This window comes from Mytilinidion resinicola (assembly GCF_010093595.1).
Source record: "Mytilinidion resinicola strain CBS 304.34 unplaced genomic scaffold BDZ99scaffold_8, whole genome shotgun sequence".
Lineage (NCBI taxonomy): Eukaryota > Fungi > Ascomycota > Dothideomycetes > Mytilinidiales > Mytilinidiaceae > Mytilinidion > Mytilinidion resinicola.
Genome location: NW_022985444.1, coordinates 25,596 through 52,408, shown reverse-complemented (window position 1 = coordinate 52,408; position 26,813 = coordinate 25,596). Strand labels below are relative to the sequence as shown.

General features: G+C 47.5%; 9 protein-coding genes across 9 annotated transcripts; 3 read left to right on the top strand and 6 right to left on the bottom strand.

The window, feature by feature from the left end:
* Positions 1-2,158: 2,158 nt before the first annotated feature.
* Positions 2,159-2,698, top strand: BDZ99DRAFT_519270 (uncharacterized protein; the record flags this gene model as incomplete). Its single annotated transcript, XM_033725392.1, has 1 exon — positions 2,159-2,698. One exon carries the CDS (start codon positions 2,159-2,161, stop codon positions 2,696-2,698), a length of 540 nt encoding a protein of 179 aa, XP_033577539.1.
* Positions 2,699-4,305: 1,607 nt separating this feature from the next.
* Positions 4,306-5,103, bottom strand: BDZ99DRAFT_441097 (WD40 repeat-like protein; the record flags this gene model as incomplete). The annotated part of the gene is made up of 1 exon (XM_033717747.1): positions 4,306-5,103. Exon 1 carries the CDS (start codon positions 5,035-5,037, stop codon positions 4,306-4,308), a length of 732 nt encoding a protein of 243 aa, XP_033577538.1. The 5' UTR covers positions 5,038-5,103.
* A 3,133-nt stretch (positions 5,104-8,236) lies between these two features.
* BDZ99DRAFT_519268 (uncharacterized protein) lies at positions 8,237-8,566 on the bottom strand (the record flags this gene model as incomplete). The annotated part of the gene is made up of 1 exon (XM_033725391.1): positions 8,237-8,566. One exon carries the CDS (start codon positions 8,564-8,566, stop codon positions 8,237-8,239), a length of 330 nt encoding a protein of 109 aa, XP_033577537.1.
* Positions 8,567-8,721: 155 nt separating this feature from the next.
* On the bottom strand, positions 8,722-9,057 carry BDZ99DRAFT_475492 (uncharacterized protein; the record flags this gene model as incomplete). The annotated part of the gene is made up of 1 exon (XM_033721988.1): positions 8,722-9,057. The coding sequence occupies one exon, from the start codon at positions 9,055-9,057 to the stop codon at positions 8,722-8,724; it is 336 nt and encodes a 111-aa protein (XP_033577536.1).
* A 1,442-nt stretch (positions 9,058-10,499) lies between these two features.
* On the top strand, positions 10,500-11,759 carry BDZ99DRAFT_487503 (Di-copper centre-containing protein; the record flags this gene model as incomplete). The annotated part of the gene is made up of 2 exons (XM_033722835.1): positions 10,500-10,574; positions 10,731-11,759. 2 exons carry the CDS (start codon positions 10,500-10,502, stop codon positions 11,757-11,759), a joined length of 1,104 nt encoding a protein of 367 aa, XP_033577535.1.
* A 930-nt stretch (positions 11,760-12,689) lies between these two features.
* BDZ99DRAFT_475490 (uncharacterized protein) lies at positions 12,690-14,129 on the bottom strand (the record flags this gene model as incomplete). The annotated part of the gene is made up of 1 exon (XM_033721987.1): positions 12,690-14,129. The coding sequence occupies one exon, from the start codon at positions 14,127-14,129 to the stop codon at positions 12,690-12,692; it is 1,440 nt and encodes a 479-aa protein (XP_033577534.1).
* Positions 14,130-20,202: 6,073 nt separating this feature from the next.
* BDZ99DRAFT_441093 (NAD(P)-binding protein) lies at positions 20,203-21,490 on the bottom strand. The gene is made up of 3 exons (XM_033717746.1): positions 21,358-21,490; positions 20,524-21,289; positions 20,203-20,449 (listed from the first exon to the last, which is right to left on the bottom strand). The coding sequence occupies exons 1-3, from the start codon at positions 21,433-21,435 to the stop codon at positions 20,304-20,306; spliced, it is 990 nt and encodes a 329-aa protein (XP_033577533.1). The 5' UTR covers positions 21,436-21,490; the 3' UTR covers positions 20,203-20,303.
* Positions 21,491-22,297: 807 nt separating this feature from the next.
* BDZ99DRAFT_519261 (uncharacterized protein) lies at positions 22,298-23,228 on the top strand (the record flags this gene model as incomplete). Its single annotated transcript, XM_033725390.1, has 2 exons — positions 22,298-22,615; positions 22,764-23,228. 2 exons carry the CDS (start codon positions 22,298-22,300, stop codon positions 23,226-23,228), a joined length of 783 nt encoding a protein of 260 aa, XP_033577532.1.
* Positions 23,229-24,682: 1,454 nt separating this feature from the next.
* BDZ99DRAFT_519260 (uncharacterized protein) lies at positions 24,683-25,929 on the bottom strand (the record flags this gene model as incomplete). Its single annotated transcript, XM_033725389.1, has 3 exons — positions 24,683-25,075; positions 25,151-25,252; positions 25,831-25,929. 3 exons carry the CDS (start codon positions 25,927-25,929, stop codon positions 24,683-24,685), a joined length of 594 nt encoding a protein of 197 aa, XP_033577531.1.
* Between the last annotated feature and the right edge of the window lie 884 nt (positions 25,930-26,813).

Genomic DNA, 26,813 nt, shown 5'->3' with positions numbered 1-26,813 from the left:
AACTCCTATAGCAGTTTTACTGCTAAAATCCGGAATAGCCTAAAAAAACAGCAATAGCGCACCGTCTAACTAGGAAAGACTAAAGAAATCCGAAGGCCGAGTGTTACTGCTTTATAATTAGAATATATAGCAATAGAAAAGATAGCTAGCAGTGCCTAGCACACCCTAAGAAAAAGAAGAATACCTAACAGTTTCTAAGGCAGAAGGTAAGCCTTCCTGCTTAGCATGCTCTTATTCTTTCTACTTAGCCTTTCTCTAATTATTTTTCTTAAGCTCTTCTAGAGTCTTAAAACTATAATATATTATCTTCTTACTATACTTATATAGCAACTCCTCTTAGAACTCTAGGCGTTTAATCTTTGCTATAGCAATATAAAAAGCAGCACAAGCGGCGGATTTCTCCGCGCGCAACTGCTTTTTCTTATAAGGTAGTTTTTACTTTAGAAAAGTTAGATAGAATATAGTTATAAATAATAGTGGACTATAATAGCTTACAGGCAGCTGCTAAGATACCAGCAATATTATAGTTTAATTATTGCGCCCGAACACAGGCAGTATAATAATTCGAGTTAGGTGTAGAAACTATATATAATAAACCCCGAGACTTGCACCGGGAATAAGGTATAACTTTTAAACCAGACGCGTTAATATAATTAGCAAGCATAAAATAGCTTTTTTATTTCTTAGCTTTTAAAGCGTTAGATATTATAAAAAAAGAAATAGAGTAGTATAATAACGGCCTAATAGATAGGGCATCGCCAGCTACTTATCTAAAACCCCACCACGGAAATACTTTTAGGCTAAAAGCCTTAGAAAAGGGAGCGAGTATTATAACCTGTAATATAAACTAACTAAGCATAGCGGCACTTATAGAAATAAGTAAGCAGATAAAACTAATTACGTAGAACTAGGTTATAGAACTAAAGGGGTTATATATAGAATGTATAGAAATCCTAGATTTTCCTATAGACTGCTAGTAGATAGGAATAATCTAAAAATAGGATATTATAAGAATAGAGCTATGTAATAGCTTAAAGGGCTTAAGAAAGCAAGCTAGGCAAGCGCTTAAGAAAGCGAGCCAGGCGAGCGCTTAAGGGGCTTAAGGCTATAAGCTATATAAGTAAGAGGTTTTTTAGAACGAAGCTTTTATATATAAGAACGCTTCTTTATATAAATAGAAACCTTATATTTAACTTAAGACTTTAATACTACCTATTAAAAGTAATAACCCCGTTTTATATCTTAATTAATTATTACCTTACCTTTTAAAAACTATTACACCCCGATAATAACTTAACCTATACCCTGCCTTAGTATATAACACTTAGAAGGTATAGAAAAAACGACCTGTTATAGCACTATTATAGAGGATATAAAGTATAGTATAGAGCTAATAAAAGGTTTAATAAGTCTACTATCTGCCCGCGCTAAAAGGGCTATTAAAAGTTTATATTCTAGGGTTAATTCTTATATAAGAAAAAACCTTACTATATTTAGAATACTAAGACTGCGTAGGAGCATTATAAAGCTAAAAATAAATTAGAAGAAATAAACGCGGCTATTAAGCCTACTATAAAGTAAAAATAGGAGCTTAATAATTATATAGGCTGTTTTAGTGCAATATATAACTATAGAGGCAGGAAACCTTAATAAAGGTTTATAGAAAATAATAGCAAACTTATAAAAGTAGGGGGTACTAGCATAGACTAGTTTTGCTATATAAAGTATATACTTAAGCCTAAGCTGTTACCTTTTGCATTAGAATACGCCTAAAAGAGGCCAGGAACAGTTATCTAGGAAAATTGCGCTCCTACGCATGCTTATTACCACTAAGGAACTGTATTTAAATTAGCTAAGGTTAAGCGGCTTCTTTAGTGTCTAAACTTACCAGATTTTAATATAATTAAGCCCGCCTGGCCTTATATAAAGCAAATAACTACTAAGAAGGGTGCGCCTTCTTCTAAAGCGGTTGGAACCCGAGTATAGCGGCGAGCCTGGCGAGATATAGAGCAATGGCGGATTCAGGCTTAGATTAAGAGAATACCGCGTCACATTCAAGAGATTATTAGATTAGAAGGAGGCAATGAATATAGAGAGGGCGCTAGCGAGAAACCTCGCCGTTTGATAAGACCAGACGACTGGATAGACGTTGAGGACGATGAGGAGATTGAAATCGGCACACAAGAAACCTCACCACCCGCGCCAAGCATCACCACAATCAAGACTACGGCGACACAGAGAGCGGGCAGCAGAAGAGGCCTCGGGCGGGCCTTCCATATTCAAGACGGGCGAAGCATCACAAACAGGTGGCAGGCCAGCCAAAACAAGTGCTCGAACGGTCACTTTCCAGGCAGGCGATCCTGCAGCTACGTCGACAGCGCTGCCGTACGAGCTGCCTGGTGCACCGCGGCGTGCAGCACCGCGGCGTGCAGCACCGCAGCGTGCTACGCCTGCTACAGCTACGCCTGCTACAAATGCTGCCACAGATGCTGCTACAGATGCTGCTATAGATGCTGCTACAGATGCTGCTACAGATGCTGCTATAGATGCTGCTACAGATGCTGCTATAGATGCTGCTACAGATGCTGCTATAGATGCTGCTACAGATGCTGCTACAGATGCTGCTACAGCTGCTGCTGAGCAAGGCCTACGACGGAGCGGCAGGAAGGTCACCAAAAAGCGTATGTTTGGCGACTAATTGACGTCATAGATCACGAATATAGTCCTCCTGCTTGCCTTCCTGCTCGATTGTATGGCGAGGAATATGACAGAGACGCTGCGTGCGAATGAACGTCGGAGTCGCGGAGGGGTGTCTCGGGCACCTACACGGCTTGTTAGAACTGCAACACCACAGAATCTGGTGATATTACCTTGCTAGCTAGTGTATAGAGCCTCAAAAAATCAGGTTCGGGGGTTGAGGACGCCGAGTTGTGCCTCTGCAGACGCGTTTGTATGAGAAAACAGGAGGGTACTGTCTGGTAAGGAATTCTGGTGGCGTTTTGTGGCTTTACGCTATTTTAGCGCCGCGGAAACTTTTGTTAAGCACATCTGTAGTTTCCTTCATCTTCAAACTGTGCACATTTCCGTCGTCCGATTGATGGAAACATTATTTCCAGTGCTTGAGCTACTCACCCGTCCCACTTAAGCCTCTACATTAACACCTAGCCGCCATTATCTAACCTAGTCTTGTACTAAAATCTGGCCTGGATGACCTTCCAGTACCAGACATACATGGATATACGCTCCGTTGACCATTAACTGTCTTTGCGCACGAAAGAAGAACTCCACTCTGAACTCTGTGTCCGCTTCCAGCAACTTGAGTGGCAGGGCTGTTATACCTTCTAGAATCTGCTCTTTAAAGCGATCTCTGGATTTCTTAACCGCTTGGTCCGCCGCCGTATGGGCAGCGGGGTTTCCTTTTACTCCGTGCTCATGTCTCTTGACCTATCGTAACGTCCACTTTATCCCGGCTGCTGCCAACATTTCTGCTCGTTCATACAAATCTTCCAAAGCCCATCGCGTCGATTTTAACGGACCAATTGCCACCAATCACCATACTGAATGTTCTCTAGCGTCGTACCGACATCAGAGAGTAACGTCCCTCACTGCGGGTCGAGAAACACCCCGCGCCGAGATGAACCTATTGTTTAGGCATCTTAACTCCTTTCCTCGCGACTCTATTAAGCCATAGTTAATGAATTATTTTTCTTGGAATATTTTCCTTCTAGGGACCAGTCTTTAGTACGAAAAATACGACAGTTTTGGTCATACCGTTAATCGTTCTGTTCACAGCATCTAGAACAATTTTAGGTTTCCACCCCTGCTGCACAACAGCTATTAACGCCTTTTGAAATTTCGGAGTACGTAAATAATAGTTCTGTTATAAGAAAAGATAGATCTATAATTTAAAGAAGCTTAGCCACTAGGAATATGCGCTCCAAATTTATCCGTGCAAAGTAGCCTTAAGAATGTCTTGGCGTGGAGAGCTGGCGTGTTTACATAATAATACGCTGGATAATAAGCATATTGTATTGTATTTAATGCTATACCTAACCGTGTGGCACTCTTCTAGATACGTCTATAAATAGTCACGTGTTGACTATTTTTAGCTGCTAGGCTGTGTGCATTGCTACTTATATCTCGTGCGTTTTCTGTCGCTAATAGTTATAGAAGGTTATATTAATCAGCATAGAAGATTCTAGGTGTCCCTCTTATAATATAAATACTTGCTGCTCCCCGGCCCCCTCTATAAAATAGAGATTAGTAAAGAAATATATAATAAGATAGAGAAAGTGTGTACAAGGCCTATATACGAAATTTAAGGAACGTAGTACGACCTGAAGAATGCCCTAAAAAGACTGCGTTTCTGTTAACTGTAGCGCAAGTCGGTCGATATTCAAAAGGAAGCCATAGCAACTGCTGTTGGTTCAAAGAAATCCACTGGTCTTGTACAAAGATATGAGACGGCCGCGCTCTTTGGAACGAGGGCGATGGCGTAGTAGGAACATGCAAGAGAATATCACCGCCATTTGTTTGGATAGACAGGCCGTCTGGTGAGAAGGCGACGGCGTTGACCCAGGAGGTATGGCCCTCGAGCACGCTGCGGCACGACCCCGTCGCCGCCTCCCACACCCGCACCGTGTTGTCGTGAGAGGCGGACGCGACCAGCTGGCCGTCTGGCGAGAAGGCGACGGCGTTGACGCAGGAGGTATGGCCCTCGAGCACGCTGCGGCACGACCCCGTCGCCGCCTCCCACACCCGCACTGTGTTGTCGTGAGAGGCGGACGCGACCAGCTGGCCGTCTGGCGAGAAGGCGACAGCGCTGACGCAGGAGGTATAGCCCTCGAGCACGCTGCGGCACGACCCCGTCGCCGCCTCCCACACCCGCACTGTGTTGTCGTGAGAGGCGGACGCGACCAGCTGGCCGTCTGGCGAGAAGGCGACGGCGTTGACGCAGGAGGTATGGCCCTCGAGCACGCTGCGGCAAGCATCCCAGTCGTCTTCCCGTTTTAACAATAACTTAATCCACCCTGGCATTTCGTCTACAAAAGCTTTCCGTACTATACTTGCTTCTGGGGCAAATATAAGAGCCGAGGAATATATTTATAGAGGAGCATCTTAGAGTATATATCGGAATTAAAGAGTAAATTATTAAGCGTTATAGAGAAATGCAGAAAGAGCACTATTTAATACCTATATTGCACGTTAGTATAATAAAATATTAGAAAAAGTAGAAGCCTTACCTTAACTAGCGTAGAAAGTGTTTCTAATAAGGAAATATATTTGTTTATATCTCTAATTAGACTTATTACTTTAAGCTAGTAAAGGAAGTGTTTCTAAAGGAATATATCTGCAGTAGCCTTATTACTAATAAAACGCTAGCTCTACTTAAGGTAATACACCTAGTAACGGCAAGTATACTACAACTTAGGCAATAGGTAGGTTATAATTTTTCCTTTATTAACCTTACTTCTTAAAGTCCTAGGCTATAAGTTGTATATATTTTGTTGTAGGCCGTTAGGGCCGGATATAAGTTAAAGGCAATAAAACGCTAACCTTTTATATATCGCCCTCTTATCTACCTAGAACAGGCTCTTCTCCTTTTTTAACGCATTAATAAGGAATTCGCGGAATAATAGGTGTAGAAGCTGTATAGGTATATTATCGCGGTTTAGTATATATAGAATAGAGTATAGGAAATCTAGTTAGCAACTAATATTATCCTTAGATATATAAAGAAGGCGAGCAAGTAATATAGTAGAAAGTGGAGTTTCTAGTACTACTATACTTCCTATAATATCCCGAAACTTGTATACCTATTTCTCTCTATCTTCCTTATCTTTTTTATCGAATAGCTAATTAAGTATAGAGAGATATATTGCGTTAAGTTTTAAGACTTTTACCTTCTAATACCCTAGGATAATCTCTAGGCGTTTTTTCGGATTATTACGCCAATCGCTAATATATTAACATGCTATAGCAGTAAAGATAAATAGTAGAACTGCTTATTCTACTAGCGCTTTAACTTAATCCGGTCTCGGCCAACCTAAAGATAATAATTGTTCTTCCTATACTTATCTAAGTTTATACTCGAAATAGACGCTTATATTATATTAAATTGTTTGTTTTACAACTTTATACAGGATTAGGTCTTTAAATATACTATTAGGCAATTATTTAAATCCTAGGCGGATATACAGTTCTAGTTAGCTTGTTATAAAAACCCGTAATAATACCGACTTAAAATCCCTTATTTATAAAAGGAGCTAGAAGATTACTTATATATTACTATCTTGCTCGTATTTATCTAACGCGTTTATTACAACAAGTAGTACTAAGGCTGGTGAATATACTACTTCTAAAAGTGGACGGAGGATTAGCTTTTTAAATTAATCCTTTAGAGTCTTCTTATATATAGCTGGATTAGCTTTAATCGCCTTCTTAATTCCAGGTCCTAACTCTAATACACGACAAGCTAGCTATATAGCAATTATAGTAAAGAATTAAGTAGCGTTGCTGCGCTTCCCCTCGCCTCTCTTAAAGAAGAAGCTGGCTCCTAGTTATTATTAGTCGGCGAAGGCCCGCGCAATAGTACGCGCAATTGTAGACTTTTCTGTGCCTGCCGCGCTATTTAGCCAGAATATTAGTTTGCTGTTTTTATCGTTTGCCCAGCTATATATATAACGCAGTAACTTAGTATATATATTCGGGAGGTATATTAAGTTATGTTCTTCTATACGGGAGTTAAAGAAAGCGCCTTCGGCAGTTGGCAACCTAGAAAGGTATTGTGCTGGAAGATTATCCGTAGCTTTATTAATCTTGTCTCGGAGCTGTCTAAATGCGTTATCTTCTCCTTTACTATAGATAAGTGGTATAAAGATGCCAAAAATACTAAGTAGATAGTATGCTTTATCCTCTTTGCGTGTTGTTTAACGGTTCTTTGCCTATAGTAGTTGCTTATTAATGCTAAAGCTAAGCAGAGACATGCCTTAGAGGGCTTTAATAGCGATGCCTGTTATTTTATAGATCTACTGCTCTAGACTTTGCTTATTACCTAGAGGTTTGCCCTTTTCTAAGAAGAACGTGATAGAACGCGGCGCGAGGAGCTTTTATAGGGTCCAACCCCGCCTGAACCATCGGCTCACTCGAAAAGCTGGCTCCCAGGAAAATTAAAAGCTTCTGCTGCTGCAAGCTTTCCGCTTTGTTATTAACACGTCCGACAGATAGACGTAGCACTTAGCTGTATTCTAGTACCAGCGAAATATAGAGTTAATTGTATTCTAAAGCTTAACGTGGTCTGCCTTATTAATGCAGCAGGTGTCTACCTAAAAATAGTATAACCCGTCGCGCTCAGCCTGCTGTGCGCAGAACAGGATCTTGTTATAGCCTGCCTTGCTCTTCGTGCGGCCATTTATCCAGTTATTAAAGGTCACCTCTTAACCCTCTTACTAGGTATGCGAGAGTATTGCGTAAGGCGGGACTTCGTTGTCGCCGACTAGGTCCTTAGTGAAGCTAAGCTTGTTTTTATCACCGCGCTGGAGGAGCCGCATCGCAACGTGAGGAGGGTCGATAGGTTAGCAGTAAGCTGAGATAGGGGGGCTAAACGCAAATGATTAATATAGGCACCGCTGTTCATCCACGCGTAAAGGGTAGGAGTTGGCGCTGTCGAGAGCCGCGGTTATTATTGTCAAGGTGGGTGCCTTTATAGGAGACTAGAAGATAGAAGAATATATCGCAGAACAATAGTATAAAAGAGGGCTGGGCGTGGCTGCATATTGGGCGTGGCGGAGTAAGGCTGGCAGTTGCTATAACTTGCCGAGCTAAGTCTCTCTTAATTTTGGGCGTTAAGCACAGCTATATACATAACTAACCAGAAGCTACAAGCTTAGCATGTTATATAACTTGTAAATTACATCGTAATCTTAATGTAAGTAATATAGAATTAGCCTAAACTAGCCGAGATTGGAAATCGCTAGGGTTGGAAGTACCGATAGGGATGGCAATCTTGTGTGAAAATGCGCCCTATAATATATATAAGGCTAATAGTGATTTTCAAGTATTATAGGAAGATTCTTTGGCTTAGATAACCCTGTTTATAGGTATTGTAGAATAGTAAGAGCTTAATAGTGGTTCTATAGGAATGGAAGTCTGTTTCGCTAGAAATTAAGGCTCTCTCTAAATGAGGACGCAGGCGACGATGCAGGACGTAATTTTTCAAAAGAAAGGCTAATCAATGTTAAGGACTAGCTATAGCGTATAACTTATATAGACTTGGCGCGAATCTGAACATGTACGCAGTTTTAAGTTGCTTGAAGTTGAAGTACCCCTTATATTTCTCGGCGCGGGGTGTTTCTCGACCTGTAGCGAGGGACGTTATGACGACTGGGGCTCTCAATCCCTGCTGCACCAAGTCCAAAGCCATTCCCAACGCAGCAGTGATGGCAAAGATCTCAGCGTCCGCAGACTCCCCGACATTGTAGCCGAGGGGAAACTCAGTTGCGAGGAAGTTGTAGTTGATTGGGTTCTGTCGGACGATAGCAGTGCCCATGACGCCAGGACGTGGCATTTTGTTGTGGACGGAACCAAGTCCAGAAGAGGATCTCGGTTCGCTGCGACGGCGGCAAGCTCTCGTATAAGAGAGATTGGTTGATGGAGTCTTCCGCGGTGTCGATGATTTGACCAGCAAACTTGCGCTTTTGTAGACCGACACCGATGATGCCTTCATGAAACTCGTATGCGATTCTTGGGCGCTTCTTTTGCTTCGCTGCGGTAGACCTTTTTCATAGCCTTACTTTTCGCGCGCTGGGGATCCTTTGCTCTTTCACGCTGGCGGGCTTTACGGGCCTCCTTAATGCGTTGACGCTCCGGGTCGAAGCTCTGAGCGCGCTTTGCGAGGATCCGAGCTTGGTGATCAGGATCTGCAGCTCTTGCAAGTTCGCGCGCTTGACGTTTGCTTCGACGCAATTCTCCCGCCATTCGAGCTACGCGCTGCATGCCAGTTTCAGGCTGAGCTAACGTCAGTGGGTGGCTGTCTAGATATTGATTCTCTGCATCCATGGCGGCGGGAGTATGAGAAGACATAGAATCGATTGATCGTAATGGTTTTCGTGACGAGAGAGATGGTGCTGGAGATGAGCGAGTAGAATGGAAGGGAGTACGCCGAACAACGCACGCCTCTCTCGCCCGAGCGCTAGAACTCGCTACCCGTCTAGCATTTCGGAGGTGGGTTCGCTAAGCTTGCTGCGTCAAAAGTTGATAGAGCTGGGAGCTGATGTTCGGTGAGCGCATCACGAGAGGTTAGCTAGAGGTTGGAGAACAGTGAGGATGGAGGTGAAACAATGCATTGAACGAGGTAAGTGATGTATTGGATGAGCATCTATCTAGGCTACGTACGCCGTATATATACCCTGTGTGTGTGGAGGCTTACGTAGCCGTACCGTAGAACTGTGAGGGCTAAGTATAGGAACCGTGTTCTATATCAAGGTAGCCGAGCTAACCGTACCATACTCCGTAGGCTAGCTGGCTAAGAATACGTACTCCGTCAAACAGCACACCGACGGTAATAGCATCCAAGCAAGAAGGCTTCATTCGAAAGCGTAGCCGCAATGCGGCGGTCGGTGAAGGTTTGTTAGATGGGCAGCAGGAGAGCGCGAATTCTGTGAATTTGGAAGCATCACGGCTAACGAAGGCGCTGCCAAACACGCTCGCACGGGACTAGTCCGAGCTTTCGAAGATGATATGACCCTGTTTATCCATCAGTATGGATGGAATACTTCGGGATCTTTCTGTGGGCTTGGATCTATTGGTCGAGATTGCAGTCCTGCCGGAACATGTATTATTGCCTGGGAACTACGTGATAAGCACCACCGCGTAGGTCATTTCGTCTTTCGGAATATAGACCCAACAAACTTTACGAGCAGTTTCATGGTCTAGGCAATCCATTAGTTGAGTTCATATGAACTCTGCGAACCATCGGGAGCTACATTGCCCCTCGAGATCACGCAGTTTCGCCTCCGCCTCTCCTCTTGTACATCAATTCGCACGTGATACGCTCATACACACAGGTCAGCTTCACCTCCCACAAGCAATCTACGGAGCCCGTTAGTAATGCTTCCATAATAAAAACCCCACAGAGGAGCGAATCGAGTAAAGCCATCTATGCCCGGGATATCCACCGTCTCGGGCACCGATGGACCAATTGGAGAGTCTGAGCGCCGATCTACTGAACTCTTGCCTTTATAGCGACACTCGTGAATGTTTCTAGGAGTAGTCCGGCTATTACTCCATCTGGAAGTCTAGTATACTAGCACACTTTGCGACTCCATTGAGAAGCCCGCAGGCTCAGATGAAGCCGGTAATGCTTGACCTCATATAAGCTCTAAGACACTTCTTCTCGCGCCCTCATGTTTCGAATGATTTCATCCCAGAGTCCGTTCCGGGACCCAGTATCTACATGCTAGTTCAATACTTTCAGGCTTGCGATTCGTTATCTACCTAAGATGCTGGTTCTTCGTTATAGCATCATTGGGACGCTTTTCTGTTTCCTAGGATTTTCATCGGCAGCGCCAGCACTGGTTTGCGAGTCCGCACACTCCTCGTTCCTCGTCTCTGCCTTTCAAAAGCTCTTTTCGTCATCCAGACCCAGCCCCAAGCCCACTTCCAAAGCCACGTCCTCAAACGTCGAATCTGTCGTCTCGGACTTCCAAAAGACTTACGAGTCGAACACGCAGTCCTTCCTCCATCACGATCCTTACTCCACCTGCACAACATCAAATGTCGTAGTCCGCCGGCCCTGGGATGACCTCTCGACCCCGGAACGTCTCTCCTATATCTCCGCCGTCAAATGCATGACTACTCTCCCCTCTCTCACGCCTTCTTCCCTCGCCCCTGGCGCCCGCAACCGTCTTGACGACTTTGTCTACGCCCACATCAACGTCACCAACTTCATCCACCTCTCCGGCCTGCTGCTCCCCTGGCATCGGCAATTCATCTGGTCCTGGGAGCAAGCTCTACGAAACGAGTGCGGGTACAGTGGATACCTTCCCTACTGGGATTGGGCGCGGCACTCCAATAACCTGACTTCGAGCCCCGTTTTCGGTCCCGGTCCCGCCGCATTTGGATCAAACGGCAAATACATCCCACATCACCTAAACGCAACCTCACCCTTGGTTGGGCTCCCAGCCCCAGGCGTCACTGTTCCACGCGTCACGGGCACAGGGGGCGGCTGCGTCAAGGACGGCCCGTTTGCAGATATGACACTCCATCTCGGTCCTGTGTCTCCATCGTACAACGATATCCCAAACAACAAGTTCGGAACCCAGTACAACCCCCGCTGTCTAAAGCGCGACTTCCATCAACCCTCCGTCACAGGCAACATGACATACGAGGCCATCGCTTCGCTCTTGCGGACGAGGTCCATCGTCGAGTTCCGGCCACAGCTGGAGCATCCCACAGGCGTACACATCAGCGGACACAACTTCCTCGGTGGCGACGGTGGCGACACGTACAGCTCGCCTAACGAGCCACTGTTCTTCCTGCACCATGCCCAGATTGATCGACTGTGGACGATCTGGCAGGGACAGGATATCGGAGGGCGAAGGGGCGCGTTGGATGGGACGGTGACAGTAGCGAATGTGCCGCCGAGTGAGGACGCAACGCTAGAGAGCGTGATGAGGATGGGCGCGCCGGCAGGAGGGGATTTGCCAATTGGGCATGCGATGCTGACGGTCGGGAATGAGTACTGTTATATGTACGTCTAGATAGAAGGGATTGTATCGTAGTTGTAATCAATGCAAAAATGCCCGCTGCTTTCTTATGAAGGGTACAATCTTGACGAGGGAGTGCTTTCGAAGAGGAGGCTGAGCACTTCATAGGAGCACGGAGCTGGATATACGCAGAGGGATAGATGAGCTGATCGAGACTTCTGGGGCAGATTCGGGCGAAATTCTAGGGTGCGTGGCCCCATACGTAGGAGGATGGCGGAGAATGACTACTACTGCTCGAGGTCTGTGAGAGTGAATGCGTCTACCGTCCTGGACGTTAGCAGGGTCGTGGTCGCTGAGAAGACGAAGACGTTTCGGATTCGGCGGGATGGCTAGGGAATTATACAAGGAAAATACGTCGCTGGTCTCTTCTGCGTTTCTCTAGTGTTCAATGTACTTTCAGTCTTACATGCAATACTCTTCTAGATGATGATGATTGGAGAGTATTAACTCGAGTTGCTTCTGATTTTCTTAGTCTAGATGACCAGGCGGCGCGCGATATCTGCGTTTTCACGGGACGCCACACTGACAAATCATGGTAAAGCGCAACGCGACTCATGTGACGCACCTACCTCTAGTCTATAACGCAAAGGCTCTCTTCCTGATTAGGATTTCGTACCATGTGGGCTGTCATAACGCCTCTCGTCTAGGCGTGTGCATCGGATTGAATCGATTTCGTCATCTGATTTCCTGCAAACCCTCATTCTGGTGAGAAATGTTTTGGTGCAAGATAGAATCAGTGATACAACCTCAGTACGTGCTCTTTCCATGCTTAGATGACCGAAGGGGGTACGGAAGATGGCTGGTATGGTAAAGTTTAAAGCATTTCGCAGTTGATCTGATTCCGCGGGTATCGATTTGCTTGATATCGCTTCATGAGAGGAGATGAGATAGTATATCAGTAGTTTGGACCTTCCCTCAAGCTGTCTAGGGCGTGTGACTTCCATTCACCTTCGTCGCCCCCTTACGCAGCCTCTCCGCCGCAATACGCAACGCCTCAATCTCCTTTTCGCCATCCTGGATCACCTTTACGCTCTTCATTGCCATCTTCCTCTCCTCAGTCACTCCCTTGTGCAGCCTCTCCGCCGCAATACGTACTGCCTCAATCTCCTTTTCGCCATTCTGAATCCCCTGCACGCCCTTAGTTGCCGTCTTGTCCTCCTTCGTGAACCTCACCAGGGGTTCTTGTCCTTGACCTGTCTCATTCCGCGATAGTCCCACTCCCGCTCTGTCCACATTCGCATCCTTGACGCTTTTCGATGCGTCCATCCGATTTTCTCTCTCCTCCAACGTTTTGAGCTTCTTTATGATGCGCGCTTCCATCTTTTCACGTTTTTGTGCTCGGCGTTTCATCCCTGACCTCCATGTGGCCTTGTACCACAAGGGGATATCTGCTTCGGTGAGCTCTTCTCCATCCCTCATCCGCTTTTTGATTACCCTTATGATCGCCTTTCGCTCGGGTGCTGCAGGTACTCCTTTGCCCTCCATGTCCAGCGCTTCTTGTTTCTGTCGCATCTTCTCGACCTTTATCGTGGAATTCGATCGCGGCGACGATGCTTTTCCGTCACCTTCCTCTGGACGTGAACATGCGAAGACCCAGGCGACCTCATTCCTCCCAATATACGGATTGATCTTGAAGTATGTCCCCTTCGGCATCGCTTTCAGCATGATGCTAGGCCAGAGATGGGGTCTGGTGCTCCAGAACCATTCAAATGCGGCATCGTTTCTGGTGTTGTTGTCTTTTCCGACGGACTTCCCAAGGGCTTGGTTCGGGACGCGGACGTGGATCTCGACGATTCGATTTTGCTCGAGGAACAGGGCGGCGGCGCGTAGGCGAGTATGGTAATACGAGACCGGTGACGTGAACTGGAGCTGTATTTCTGCATATGCCTGTGTCCTCTTCTTCGGTTTCGTCGGCTTGGCAGGCTCGAGCTCGCGCAGCTCGTATTGTAGCGATGTAAGGTTGGGATCAGGCGTCTGCCAGCAGGTTGACCAACCCGAGTTAGTTTCCTTTGGCAGCAGAAACGAGCCCGGGGTGATCGTTTCATCGAGTTTGGACACGGTGAGTGTGTCCCCAAGCTTCAATAGGGAGTCTGGTTTTTGCTGCTCGCCTGTCTGTGTCTGTCCTTTGCGCTTGTCGGATAGGAGGACAGTCATGTCTTCAGACAGCTGAGGCGGCCGGAAGGGCGTGTATGCTTTGACACCGTGCGTTCCGAGTGTTGTTTTCGCCCGGGAGAGCTTGTAGAGGCTGAAGCCGCGGACATGATCGCGATGGAGGGAGCAGAGCCATTGCGCAGCGAGAAGCGGTCGAAGATGCCATGTTGAACAGACGGACTTTCGAAGGAGGGGGCTATGAATGGCGCGCATCCAGAGAGTGGCGCATCGAGGCTTCGCTAGCGAAGAAAAGTGATGATGTAGGTAGAGAGACGCGGCGTTGAAGTTCACGACCTGTATGAAAATGGGATGTTACTTTGTAACTAGTTAGTTACAAGCTCCGCGATTATTCAGCATTCCGTATTTTATTAACTAACGTCACGGCCTTCAAGTACATAATCACTAACGTTAGCAGTTCATACATCTTAAAGCATTGATCTAGTAACTCCCTATTTGTAAGGAGCCCCGTGGTGATATCGTGCTGCATTGAGCCCTGCGAAGTATCCCTAGAGCTTCCCCTGGCACCCGCTCACAAATTCACCTTTGTAGGGAAAGTCCGCAAAGCAGATCAAGAGTCGTCGCATGCCAGCAATAAATGTTGCTAATGAAAGGAAATTAAGAGCAAATATTCTAGGCGATCTGTCGACCGCCACGAAACGGCCCGCCTTCGTCCGCCGTCTAGGTATCCACCGCGCTCTCCGGCTCGCAGACTCCATTCCAATATGATATACCCTAGCGGGTTTAGACATCTAGTCGACCATCTTTCCCTAGTAATCACTGTGGTTTTTCTTGAATACCCTCTTATCCTCAAGTTTCTCGTGCATTGTACTTTGCCATCACATTCTCCAGATATCCCTTCAGGAACAGGCTTGGGTTGCTCTCCGTCATCAACCTGCTAGCATACATCACCTCAGCTGTGTGGTTTACGATCAAACATGACTGACCCTCAGGCAATGTTGCAACAATTTTCGTGGTGATCTTCTCAGCAATGAGGCCCTCGACCAGATGTTGGAGGTACATCTCGATACTCATCAATGTAATATCCCAGAACCGTGTTTGGAATTTGGTGTCGCATTCGTCGAGAAACATCAAGAACGCTGGAAGTACAGCGAGATCTATTGCCGTCTGCTTGACGGTTCTGGGGAGGTTGTCGGAAGCGTCGGCCCAGTCCTCGGCGGCTTGAAGCTGTGGGAGATGGCCATCTCTCACGTAGCCTATGTGTCGAGATGACTACCAACACAGCGGAGTCTCATCAGTTATTAGGCAGTAACCAGGTACTAGAATGTCTCGATATGTGGGAAAGTTTCGATCTCCCATCCGCTTGACCCAAACTTAGATGCCCTTCTCGAATATGCCCTGGTTGTTTGCTACAGTTCCACAATCTCCAGACGATAGCGTGTTCGCAACGCCTCATCTGCCGATGACAGATACTCAGCCTGTGGAGCTGCGTACCTTGGCTGAAGCTCACCGAAGTCGAGATATGGCGCTAAGGAAGAAGACGACGAGAAGTGCTGCAGCCCTAGAGAAAACATCATGCAACGCGAGCTGGATGAAAGGGCCGAAGTATGGAGGGATACGAGGCTCCGTGGAAGCAAAACGAGCTAGATGAAAAGAAGGCAACGAAGACGTTCCTTTGCCATACTTCAGTGGGCTGCCTGCTTCGCTCCTTCGCATTAATCAGGTTTACGGTGGCAAGCGGCATGGGACATGCCGGTATCATCGTCATGATACGTCAGGAAGTGCTATCGAGCGGAGGAGATTATTTCGACATCAACGGCTGTGGGAACGATTTAAAAGAGCAGTGGCGCCCTTCATGTCAATTTTTTACGGAAGATACAAACTTGGCTATTTCCAGACCTTTTGAAGCCGTCTCGAGTACGCTTTAGCTCGACTTCCTCAATGTACGCCATATCAAGTCCCTAAGTCACGTGCCTGCATCAAAATCATCGACCCTACGGACTAAGACCATTTTTTCATCCATAGCACAGAATCAAAGATGCCTATCAGAGCATCATACTCACCTCGCCGTATTTTTAATCCCTAAAGTAAGGATTGATTTTCAATGTCACGTGCGAGTCCTAGTCCCTTACATCGCGTCGTCGCCCAAACCTTATCCCGTCCACTTACCATCGTCCCCGACTCTTGACATCACTTCATCCCTATCAGAGCCTCTAATACATATGATCATCCAGTGACTATATCCGCCTTCACACCAAACTCTTGTCGAAGCTAGAATGCCCGCCGCAATTCACCAGCCCTCGCCGAAACGCAGCTTGATGGGTAGAAGTGGATCAGGATTGCGCCAGGTAGCCCAGAAGGTATACTTTCTAGACCAAAGTCTGTGTACATTCAGTTGTCGCTGTCCGAAGTGTCCTGGCGTATCGAAAGATATTCGGACAAGTTGGTCATTTGTAGACAGCACGTAATAGCCTGTAATCCAGCACTTGAAAAAGATCATCTGACCGCAGTGTCGGGTATTCGACATATCGAAACTTAGAAAAGAGTTCGAGTGTTATGGCAAAAACGAGTGTACCGACTTATGTGCTACTGCTGTGTCCAGCCCTAATAATGCCGTTGGGGACTTTAACTAAGATTTCGAAAATAGGAGGAAATGCCCAGTCCCATATCGAAGTCTTTACCTGAGAGGAGGCAATCACTGCCAGTCAAACCCCTCAGTAGATTACGTTTACGATGCCCTTATTGCATAGAACGGTCGCACAATACCTAGGTTCCCTCGACAAGACTTCGTCCTAAGCAAAACAAAGCTGCCGTGAGGGCAGAGGTCTAGATACGTTTAAGGTTGTCGTCGTGACATCAGGTGTTAGGCTCCTCCAGGTATGAAACTCCCCCCTCTTGATCTTTTCACTAACAATAAACGAGCTAGATACAAGTTCGTGATCACCACGCTGGACAAGCGTCTACTACTCTCCAACAGTATTCACTGCGACCCATTGCATTCACCACAGTTAGGGGCGAGTGGTGAGCAAAACAAAATCTACGAGCCGCCCAAGTATTTATAGCGCCGCTCGCACTGATGACAACAACACTACGAATGCACACCCCCCTTCGACAACCACACACACCACCGTCATGTCAGATTCGACATCCACAAGTGCCACCCCTGTATCAGAACCGGAGTCGTGGCCCTTCTGCAGGCATTGTCGATGGCACCGGCCGCATTCCGATTTTTCGCGAAATGGGGAAACATTCTCCACTTGCAATCCCTGCTGGAACCAGCAGTACAACGAAAAGCCCCAACCCCCAGAGTCCGGCCCGAGACGTAGACCTGGAGGTCAACCCCAATCAGTGGAGCCCAAGTCAGGCCAAGGCAATACAGAACCTGGTGTTTCAGCCCAACTGCCTGGAGAACCTCCGTCCTTCGCCAATACCGCCAATTCTCTCGCACGCCTGTCTTCATTTACCCCGGGAGCCACACCCGAGCAGGTTGTTCCTCCCATTTCCAGCCATGTAGATAGCGTTGGAAACCCTCCGGAAACACCCCAACCTCGACGAGCAGCACTGAGAGCAGTTCGTCAGTCGCGGAATGAACGCTCTGACAGGAATTGCGGACAATGCGGTGTCAGTAAGCCTCGACGTGAGTTCAGGCGAAAGGGTCTCGAACACCCAGAATGTAACCAATGTGCGAAACAAGTCAATAAGCATCGTAGGGAGGTTCGTCGGCGGATTCAGCTTGAGAAGCAAAAACTGAAGGGAAAGGCAAAGAATGCGCGGACAGCATTGATGAAGCATGGCCGTCGAGGAAAGAGCCAAGCGGAAGAGAGCCACTCAGAGGGCCTCCGTGGAGAGGATAGCCACCAGGATGATAGCCACTCTGAGGATGGCCACCTAGACCCAGCTGCGTCTCACACGCCACCTAACAGTGAACATACGCGCCAATCCCCAAGAGTGCTTCAAGACTCGAAACGATTACAGATCCAAGCAAGACGACGTGCGAGAGTACAGGTGCGGAGACAGCGCGGGGAAGCGGGACTACCACCTGACAGACCGCCGGAACCTGAGGAAGTGTATAAGTGCGAGAAGCGACCTCGCATCGATTTCACTCGTCAAGAGAAGGGGCAAGAACGTTGGATGGTGGGCTCATGCAACCAGTGCCATCAACGACGCATGAGCAGCCAGCTTGTGGAAATCCCATATCGGTCGTCAGCTCTAGTGCGAGTACCCCAGCCCCAGCCAAATGCTGCCATTCCTCCTGCTGCTTTTGGAGAAGTTGTGGCGATTCCATCTCGGTCGCCAACTCCAATGCAAGTACCACAGCCAAATGCTGCCGCTCCTAATGCTACTCCTGTAGAGGCTGTGGTGATTTCGACTCGGTCTCCAACTCCAGTTCAAGTACGGCAGCCAAACGCTGCCGCTCCCGATGCTACTCTTGCAGGCCATCTAGCTCTACCCAAAGCCTCTTTTGCTCAAACTACTAGACAGCCTCTAGCTCCAATAACGGCTGGTCTGTTAGCAAATACTTCTCGATATCTACCACATCCTGTCTACCCCGGACAGTTGTCTCTCCCTCTAGAGGGACTAGGACCACATTTGACGCCAAATGTGACCTTTCAGCAGGCTCATAGCCACGCTGCTCAGCGCAGTGCGGCCGCTCCTCCACCTAGTTGCTCTGGGGCGTTTGCATTCGTGCCACCACGGAGACCAGTCCCACGAAACGTAGAACGCCTTCTGTCTTTTCTCTCCACCTGTCGGCGGCAGGCCCAAGGACAGATTGACCAATCACAAGATCTCGTCCGAGCGAATGTTCTCAGTACTCGCGCCATGATTGCGAAGGCTCGGTGCCAGTCCGTCGAGCGTCAACTGACTCCACCACTAAAAACGGCTCAAGTTCCGCGTCAATACATGTGCCAGCCACGGCCCGTACAGCAGCAGCCGGTCCACTATGTATCAGATGCGTCGCAAGAAATTGGACAGCCTCCGCCTCAGCAAGGGCAACAGCCACAACACGTATAGCAGCAACCAGTCGCATCGCAAGATGTGGTCCAGCCTCCGTATCAGCAGGTGCAGCAGCCATTGACTCCTCCGCAGCAGCCATTGACTCCTCCGCAGCAGCACGTTCCGCCACCGCAGGTCCAACAACAACGAAGGGTCAAGTGCGCTTTGCTGATATTCACCCTAGGGAGCGGATAAAGCTTCTGCGGACGGAGCTGATACGTCTTTGGCGCCAAACAGAGGAAGGTCGCTTTGCAGCGATGTACCCATCATGGTGGAATGAAGAGGAGTGGGCGCCAGATTATGATGAACTGAAAGGTATATCACAGCACGCTCGACATTACACAGCGGAAGCGTGGGAAAAAGTGTTAAAGCCGAAAATCGAGCATTTGGAAACTCTGATTCGGGACATTGAAGGTGGATGGTATGGTCGCTTGACACTGGATAGTGGCGAGCCTGGTCGGTATACATCTCCAGACCTCAGATGGGTGAGGTAACAACCCGTGATTGCGGACCTCCTAATGGATTTCCTTAACTCTTACGGGAATAAGAAGGGCTTCTTTAGATGGATCTCCTAGCATCAATGGGAAGCAGAAAGCATGTCGGCAGTATGGAGTCGGGTTTGAATAATCTGGTAAAGTAATCACACCTCAATCATGACATATCTTGTGCTTACTTGCTACAGCTTGATTCCTTAAAGCACTCCAAAGCGCAGTTGACAATCACTGAACACCCAAGGTTCTAGGGCACGCAGATTAGCTCCTCCCACAAACAATTCGCCACGTAAAAGTCTCCTAGAAACATAGATAGTCTAAGTTCGTTCTCCATATGAAGATAATAGAGTTATTGAGTGAGCATATCTAGTCTTGTATACGTTACGACTGTTCTCTGCCGTTTGAAACTAACTTTGAGCGCTCTTGTGTGCTCTCGGATTGCCCAGTGAACCTTGTTTTCAGCCTCGTCTATTCCCCATACATCATTCTACTCTAGATAGCTGTTTCAACGCTGTATGACGACAAATGAAACCCTGCGCTGTCTTTTTGGCGTCGACTAATTCTCCACAATCATCATTCGTCACTCCAATTCAGCCAATCAACAAACGTCGAAACATCGCGAGAAAGCCGAATGAGGTACATTCTTGATCATCGCTAATGACAAATACTAACTCTATTCATAGAGCGCACAGTCGTCTTTTAGCCTCGCGTACTAATGAAAGAGCAAATCAGCATGTTGGCGGTAGGCTCTAGCTCTGCAGACTCTGGCAGTCATGTTCTTGGATCAAGCGAGCTATTTAGGATCACCATAGTATCAGGGGTACTCCAAGAGATTACCAAAAGCTTGAATTAAATGTGTAACTTTAAAATTCCGCCATCCATAGTCCTTGAATATCATTACTAGCACACACGCTCCGCACATCTTGGTTCCCGACTTCCTCACTCACTTCTGAGATGAAAGGTACGGCTTGATCTGCTCCTCCGTCCAATCCCAGAACTTCGCCGCGTTTCCGTTCCCGCCCTCCGCCTCACTCTTCGTTGCAGCAACCAGGTCTTTTCGAATCGGTAAGATGCGACCCCAAGGTACGACTAGGGGTTGAAAGCTAGTCAGCGAACCGTGCTCCTTGGCGTCAATGTCGCAAACAATGGTAGTGAGCACTTACCCCAGCTTCCACTGTTTGCCAGCGTAATCTCTGGCGACAACCCAGCATACAATTCCGTCCAGGCACCGTTAATCGGAGGGTATGTTATCATCGCCACGAAAATCGAGAACAACCGTCCATGTTGCCGATAAAGGTCTGATGCTAGGTTCCCAGGATTCAGCGGGATGCTCACAACGCCGTCGGCTTGGTATCTCTTCGCGAACTCGACGCCGTGGAGCCAATTCCCCGCTTTACTCAACGCATATTTGATCATGCCTTCCGCTGGGATGTGATAGTCTAGATTGTCGAGGTTCAGTCCGAGCGATTTCACGCCAGCTATTTCTGTTCCGCTAGATGATACCCAAACCACACGGACGATCCCCGGGGCCTCGGTCTTTGCGCTCGCGACGAGGATTGGAGTAAGAAGTTTCGTGAAAAGGAAGGTACCGACACAGTTCACGCCCAAGTGGATTTCATAACCTTGAGCAGTTTTGGGCGAGTCCGCCGCCGGCGACATGATTCCTGCGTTGTTGAAGAGAACGTGAAGCCTGGTCTCGGCGGCCAGGAACTCGTCGACTGAAGCTTTGATCGTGGTTAAGTCATTGAGATCTAAGTGCAGGAAGACTAGTAAGCCTTCTGAATTTGGTGCGGCTTTCTTTATGTCCTTGATGGCTGCTTCTGCTTTTTCTTGGGATCGCGCTGCTATGTAGACTTTGGCGTTCTTCAAATACAGCATTTGAGCGAGCTCTTTGCCCACTCCTGTGTTTGAGCCTGTGACGATATAGACCTGTGAAGCGGGGGAGTCAGCTCCCAATCTGGGTTCTGATTTCAGTTCCACAAGGCAGGTGGACTCACATTTCCTTCGAGGCTCGGGAGATTTTTCTCCGTGAACTTAGGCTTCGGCGGGAAGATCTGTGAAATGGTGCTACCCATTATGCTTTCAACAATGGATTACAAGGCGTTCGATTAGATAATGTGAAGAAAAATCATACAGTCTTGTGAGGAGAACAGCAAGTTATAAGCGAAGGGTGGCGACTTAGAAAAGGTTACGACGCGCGGTCTGCCCAGTTGAGGTTGATGTGCCGCTACTAAACCTGAGGGAACCAATCACACTGACGATAAGCCGAGCGAACCAATTACAATAGTGCAAGGCGCAAATCGTTTGAGCAAGGATATGCTACCCAATATTAAAAATAGAAGGGCTCTACAAGTCTACAGTTTGCTAGCCAAGCAGCGGTTGGTACTTTAGACTAGTAGCGCAGGAACGCAAAGATTTAAGGTACGCTTCATCAAAAAGTTGTTGAGTTAAGTCAACGCACATGCTGCCCGTAGAATAGCATCACGGGATTGCACCATTTTGTGGACCAAGCCGAGCGGGGAACGGCTCACTGTGGTGTTTCATGGATGACAGGGCCGGGCGGAGATAGAGAGGAAACATAAAGTCGGGACATCTACCACAAGTCCGGAGCATGCGGTTCTAAGGCGAAAAGCTGGAGTATGTCCGTGGGATAAGAAGCCATTTCTGAGGTGGTCGTGGGTAGGCTTTGGTTGAGGAACGGGAAGTGTTGCACAAGGAGTTTCCTGTGGATGAGACAAGCGTCCAAAGCATGCACCAAAAAATTACGAGGATTTATAGAAGTATGATGAAGTGTTCTCGACACTATCCTCCAGATCTACAAGGGGCGCGGCCAAGTGCATATTCCAGCTACGTGAGGCGAGTGCTCTGGAGACACTGCTTGTACCTCAGCTAGACTACTGGCCAGCAGGAGGCACAAATATCTGGCTCAATATAACCATGGACCGGCTTTCCCCTCCAATTTTCAATATAAGTACACTTCCAACCCTCGCGTGCAACTATGTTGGAAACGACTATTGCCCGTCTGCAGGCTGGGAATCCATAGGCGACTGGTTACGGGTTTACTACTTCTCGGACCAGCCAAGAATCACGTCTGAGTTACCTTGGCGGGTGCCCAGTCCTCTTGCACCTTACGATTCGATCTCAATACCTGCGAAAAAGTTTACCTTGAAGCCATACTTCAGCCTCCAGCCTTCCGGGATCCACAATCCGCCAATTGAGAAGAGCTCGCTTGTGCAAATGCCACATGCTAGAGTAGTACATGTTCTATATATAGCTAGCTCCTTTTGGGCTTACGCTTCCGGGTCCGCGGGAGGGCGTTCGCGGCTCTAGGATCACTCGAATGTAGAGTATTAGTCCAAGGGTCGATTCTGGCACGACCCGGGCTTGTGTCCCTTTCCCACAGGTCAATTTGGACTACTTGCCTTACGATTCAACGGCGCAATGCGGTAACGAAGCGATAGAAGCCTGGGTCAAAAACGACTCCGCGACCAACACCCGGTCGACAGTGCACTGGACTGATGGCAGCAGCAACTGGGTCTGTGCACAAAACATCTCCGATCTTGACATTTCAGGCGGCTATAACGCAGCAGCTCTCGTCACGCTCTCCAAAACTCCTTCAGCCGATCTCATCGCAGTTGGATGCTCTATCGCTGTTGAATACATGACAGGGAGGTACTCTAGCACAAGCGAAATCACAGTAACTCTTGACCACAATCCCCTCAAGAACCTCTCACCTACCAGCCTGCGAGCCTTCCTCCAAACAAGCTGGCTCAACGACCTCAACCCAACCATTCAAGGCCTAAACACCACCATCTTTGAGAAAATGATGACTACCATCGGGCCTTGGGACCCAACAACCAACAACTGATCCGCATTCCCATTCCAGATCGAGGCCACCCTCTCCTTCCTCATCGCAAGCGGCATGGCGCGGACGGATCCCCACGCTGCGGTGCAAGGCATAGTCAAAGGCTTCAACACTGCCACGGACAGCTACACCCCTAATTGGTGGCGTATCTTGGTCCTAAGCGCGCGTTCGACCACGGCACCAATGCATACGATATCCCACCCGCACAGCAATCCCGGTATTTAAAAATGCACATGGACACCGACGTGCAGGGCTACGCATACTGTTATATCCGCTCGCCGGCGGGCACGTTCTTCTCCACCGCCATCTTACTCGCGTACGTCGTGCTTTCGCTTTCTGTTTGGGTGGCGTTTATAGTGTCCGATATGGGCGCGTGACTTCGAGCAGCTGGCACACGAGTACAGAGGTCCTAGCACTGGGGTCGGAGACACTCGGGAAGGAGAAGGGAGTTTTCAAGAATACGTCTGCGGGGATTCAGACGTTGGAGGCGTTGCAGCATCTGGTCAAGGTGGTTGATAATGATGGGAGGGTGCAGTTGGTGCTTGCGGGGGAAAGGGGTGTGAGGATCGTAGAAAATCAGGCTTATTAGGATAATGCAGCTACTGGAAATCGGCTTGATCATCTTTTGGTTTATCCATTCGTTCTATAGCATATAGTACAACACCGAAATCTGTGCAGTAGCATTTTACTTTCCCGTTTAGGTAATTGAGCTGCTCGTGGTTCAACCTGAGCTATGGCCAAGCTGAATAGGCCATGAAAAAACATCAAATACGCACACGGAAGGCAAAAGAAAATTGATGGTAAGATGAACAGAGAAGGACAAGAACAAAGAAATCCAAAAGTGGTGACACAAAATAGAAAAAGTAAAGAAAGAATTTCATACGCGCATCTCCCAGATTTGCGGAAGCCAAACCCTTGCGTAACCGCGACGTTTAGCAATAGTCACATATCTCTTGACCCCTCTGAGTGGTACATGGTCGATCAAAGCGAAGGCAAAACCCACTAATATCAAGACAGCCATCAGCTGGCTGAAAGGAGACATCTCACCCTCCTCGCCGTTTTCCAGCCATCCCGATTTGCTGGCCCACCTTCTAAGACTTCCGATATACCATGCACAGAATACGTCGGTGACGATGCAAACTGCGAGGGTAAGCCACATGATCGGCCAATACTTCCTTGATTTCTCTGATTGCTGGTTTTTAAGCGGACGCGAAGCCAGGCAGGAGCACGTCGTCGCTCCTAGAACGAAACACAGAGTCAAGATCCAAAATATCCAGATTTCGGGAAGCGTGCAAGTTTTAACAGGTTGTCCTATTCGCTCTAGCTGAGTGTCGGTCGTGGTTTAGTTCGAGGCATATGGATTTCTGAATTCCGCGCGGCTGATCAAATCGGGGTCTAGGAAACAAGATACGGGGAGTAAGGAGGGTACTGTCGTTATTACTGAGTGTTGGGGCCTTTCAGTCCGGGAGAGCGCTTGTCCAATGTCTGAATGTCTCGTAACCTATGAAGATGCTGAGTATGCAGAAGACGGTGAGAGTGGCCAAGAATCGGACCGCCCCCCTGAGGGTTTGCCAGTAGTGATGTCTTGAGGTAACGAAGAATAGCACCATGGTGGAGCAGAAGATAAGTAAGGAGTCCAGCGCAACGAAGTAGTGATAGGTCGTCAAGTCACAATTCCCAGTCAGGATACAGTTGAGTATGTATACGACGTCTTGAATTGTGAGTATGTCTGAGAAGGCAAAGAGCAGCTGATAGTGCGAACGTCTGTTTTGGCCTCGAATATCCCATAAGGCGAAGATAATAGCTAGGAAGAGAATTCCGAAGACTTGGACAAGTAGCGCGATGTAAATCTAATCGCGACGAGTAGAGTTAGGACCCTAGTTTAAAAGGCTAGCTGGCAGCGAAGGAATTGTGGGAAGACTTACTCCAAGGCCCGCAATGCCCGCGTCTGTCTTGATCTTACTATGGCCGCTAAACTTCGCTGCGATATCCGAGTTGTCCATAAATGAAACGTTGCAATTCAGGGTCTGATTAATGCTAGCACAGACTTCTTGGACTCCAAAAGAAAAGCCTCTGCCATTGTAGGCTAATAGATCAGCCCTCATGCTCTTAGATCTCTTGACAATGGAGAGAATACGAGGGATCGAAAATGGAAGGGATAGTGAAGACCCGAGGGGAGGGATGTGAGAGTATGAAAGTGATATCTCCTTAACGGACTTTCTAAAGCAGTATTTGTAACGAACTCTTATAAGTTTCCAAGTGCTGAGGCTGTAGGATATTCTTCTATTCTTATTTTAGCTTAACGGTGTATGCGGCGGTTAGGAAGTGGCAATGGCACCTGGGCAGCCTGCCAGCTGTCAGTGAAGGAACTGGACTGGAGCGGGTTGGGTTTGGCCTCAAATCCACTCCAACCCAGCGGAATCGCTATGGAGCTCCAGGAGCTACAGGGGCTCCACGCTAGTGATTTGTAAGGTGTTGAAGCCGAGTATATTGCCTAAAGTAGCTTAGCGTGGGCTAAGTTGAGGGTGAGAAGTGACCAAACCTACTACCTAAATTGCGATCCCGAGCCATCACTCAACACTATATTATCCTTATCTGCATCTACAACATTAGTAGGTGGTGCAGGGCCCTCTAATATAGCCTCCTCTTCGGCCTCACGTAGTTCCTGCTCCGACAGCGCCTCGTTGTCGCCGTCGTCGGCCATGGCGTTTGCTTCCTCGCGTTGTGATGCCCTCAATCGCTTCTCCGCCTGCTCGGCCAACGAGGCTGGTAATACTCGCGATGCACTAAGCGACGCGGCGTGCTCTGCATCATCAAATGCATCCGTAGGCTGAGGGCCGTAGGATAACCGTAGGCACTCATTTGCCTCAATTATATCTATTCCAAGGCGTCTCCTACGCTTATCCAGCAATATAGATGCGCTGCTGAATAGCCTCTTACATTTATCGCTTATTGGCGGTACGGCAAGGACGTCTAATATAAAGCGGGCAAGGTCCGGCTAAGTATAATATTAATTATTCCACTATACAATTATATTATTAACAGCGAGAAAATTGTCTAGTAATACGCCGGCGCGCACCTAGCTAGCTGCAAGAGGGGCGGTTTATATATACTTAGTGTAGAAGTTGTTAACAGGCTCTATAGAGGGCTTAACTAAGAGCTTAAAGCGCTTATAATCTTATGCGGATATATATATAAAGGGCGTTTAAGGTAGAAAAGTAGGTATAGGCTTAGAGAAAGGATTGCGTTTAATATAAATATGCAATATTTTGCTGTAATAGCTATCCTGCTAGTATAAATAGGTTATCTCTTCTATACCTTCTAAGTGCTATATACTAAGGCAGGGTATAGGTTAAGTTATTATTAGGATATAATAGTCTTTAAAAGGTAAGGTAAGATTAATCTTAGGTATAAGACAGGGTTATTACTTCTAATAGGTAGTATTAAAGTCTTAAGTTAAATATAAGGTTCCTATTTATATAAAGGAGCGTTTTTATATATAAAAGCTTTATTCTAAGAAACCTATTACTTATTTAGCTTATATCCTTAAGCTTTTTAAGCGCTTTTCTAGCTTATAGCCTTAAGCTT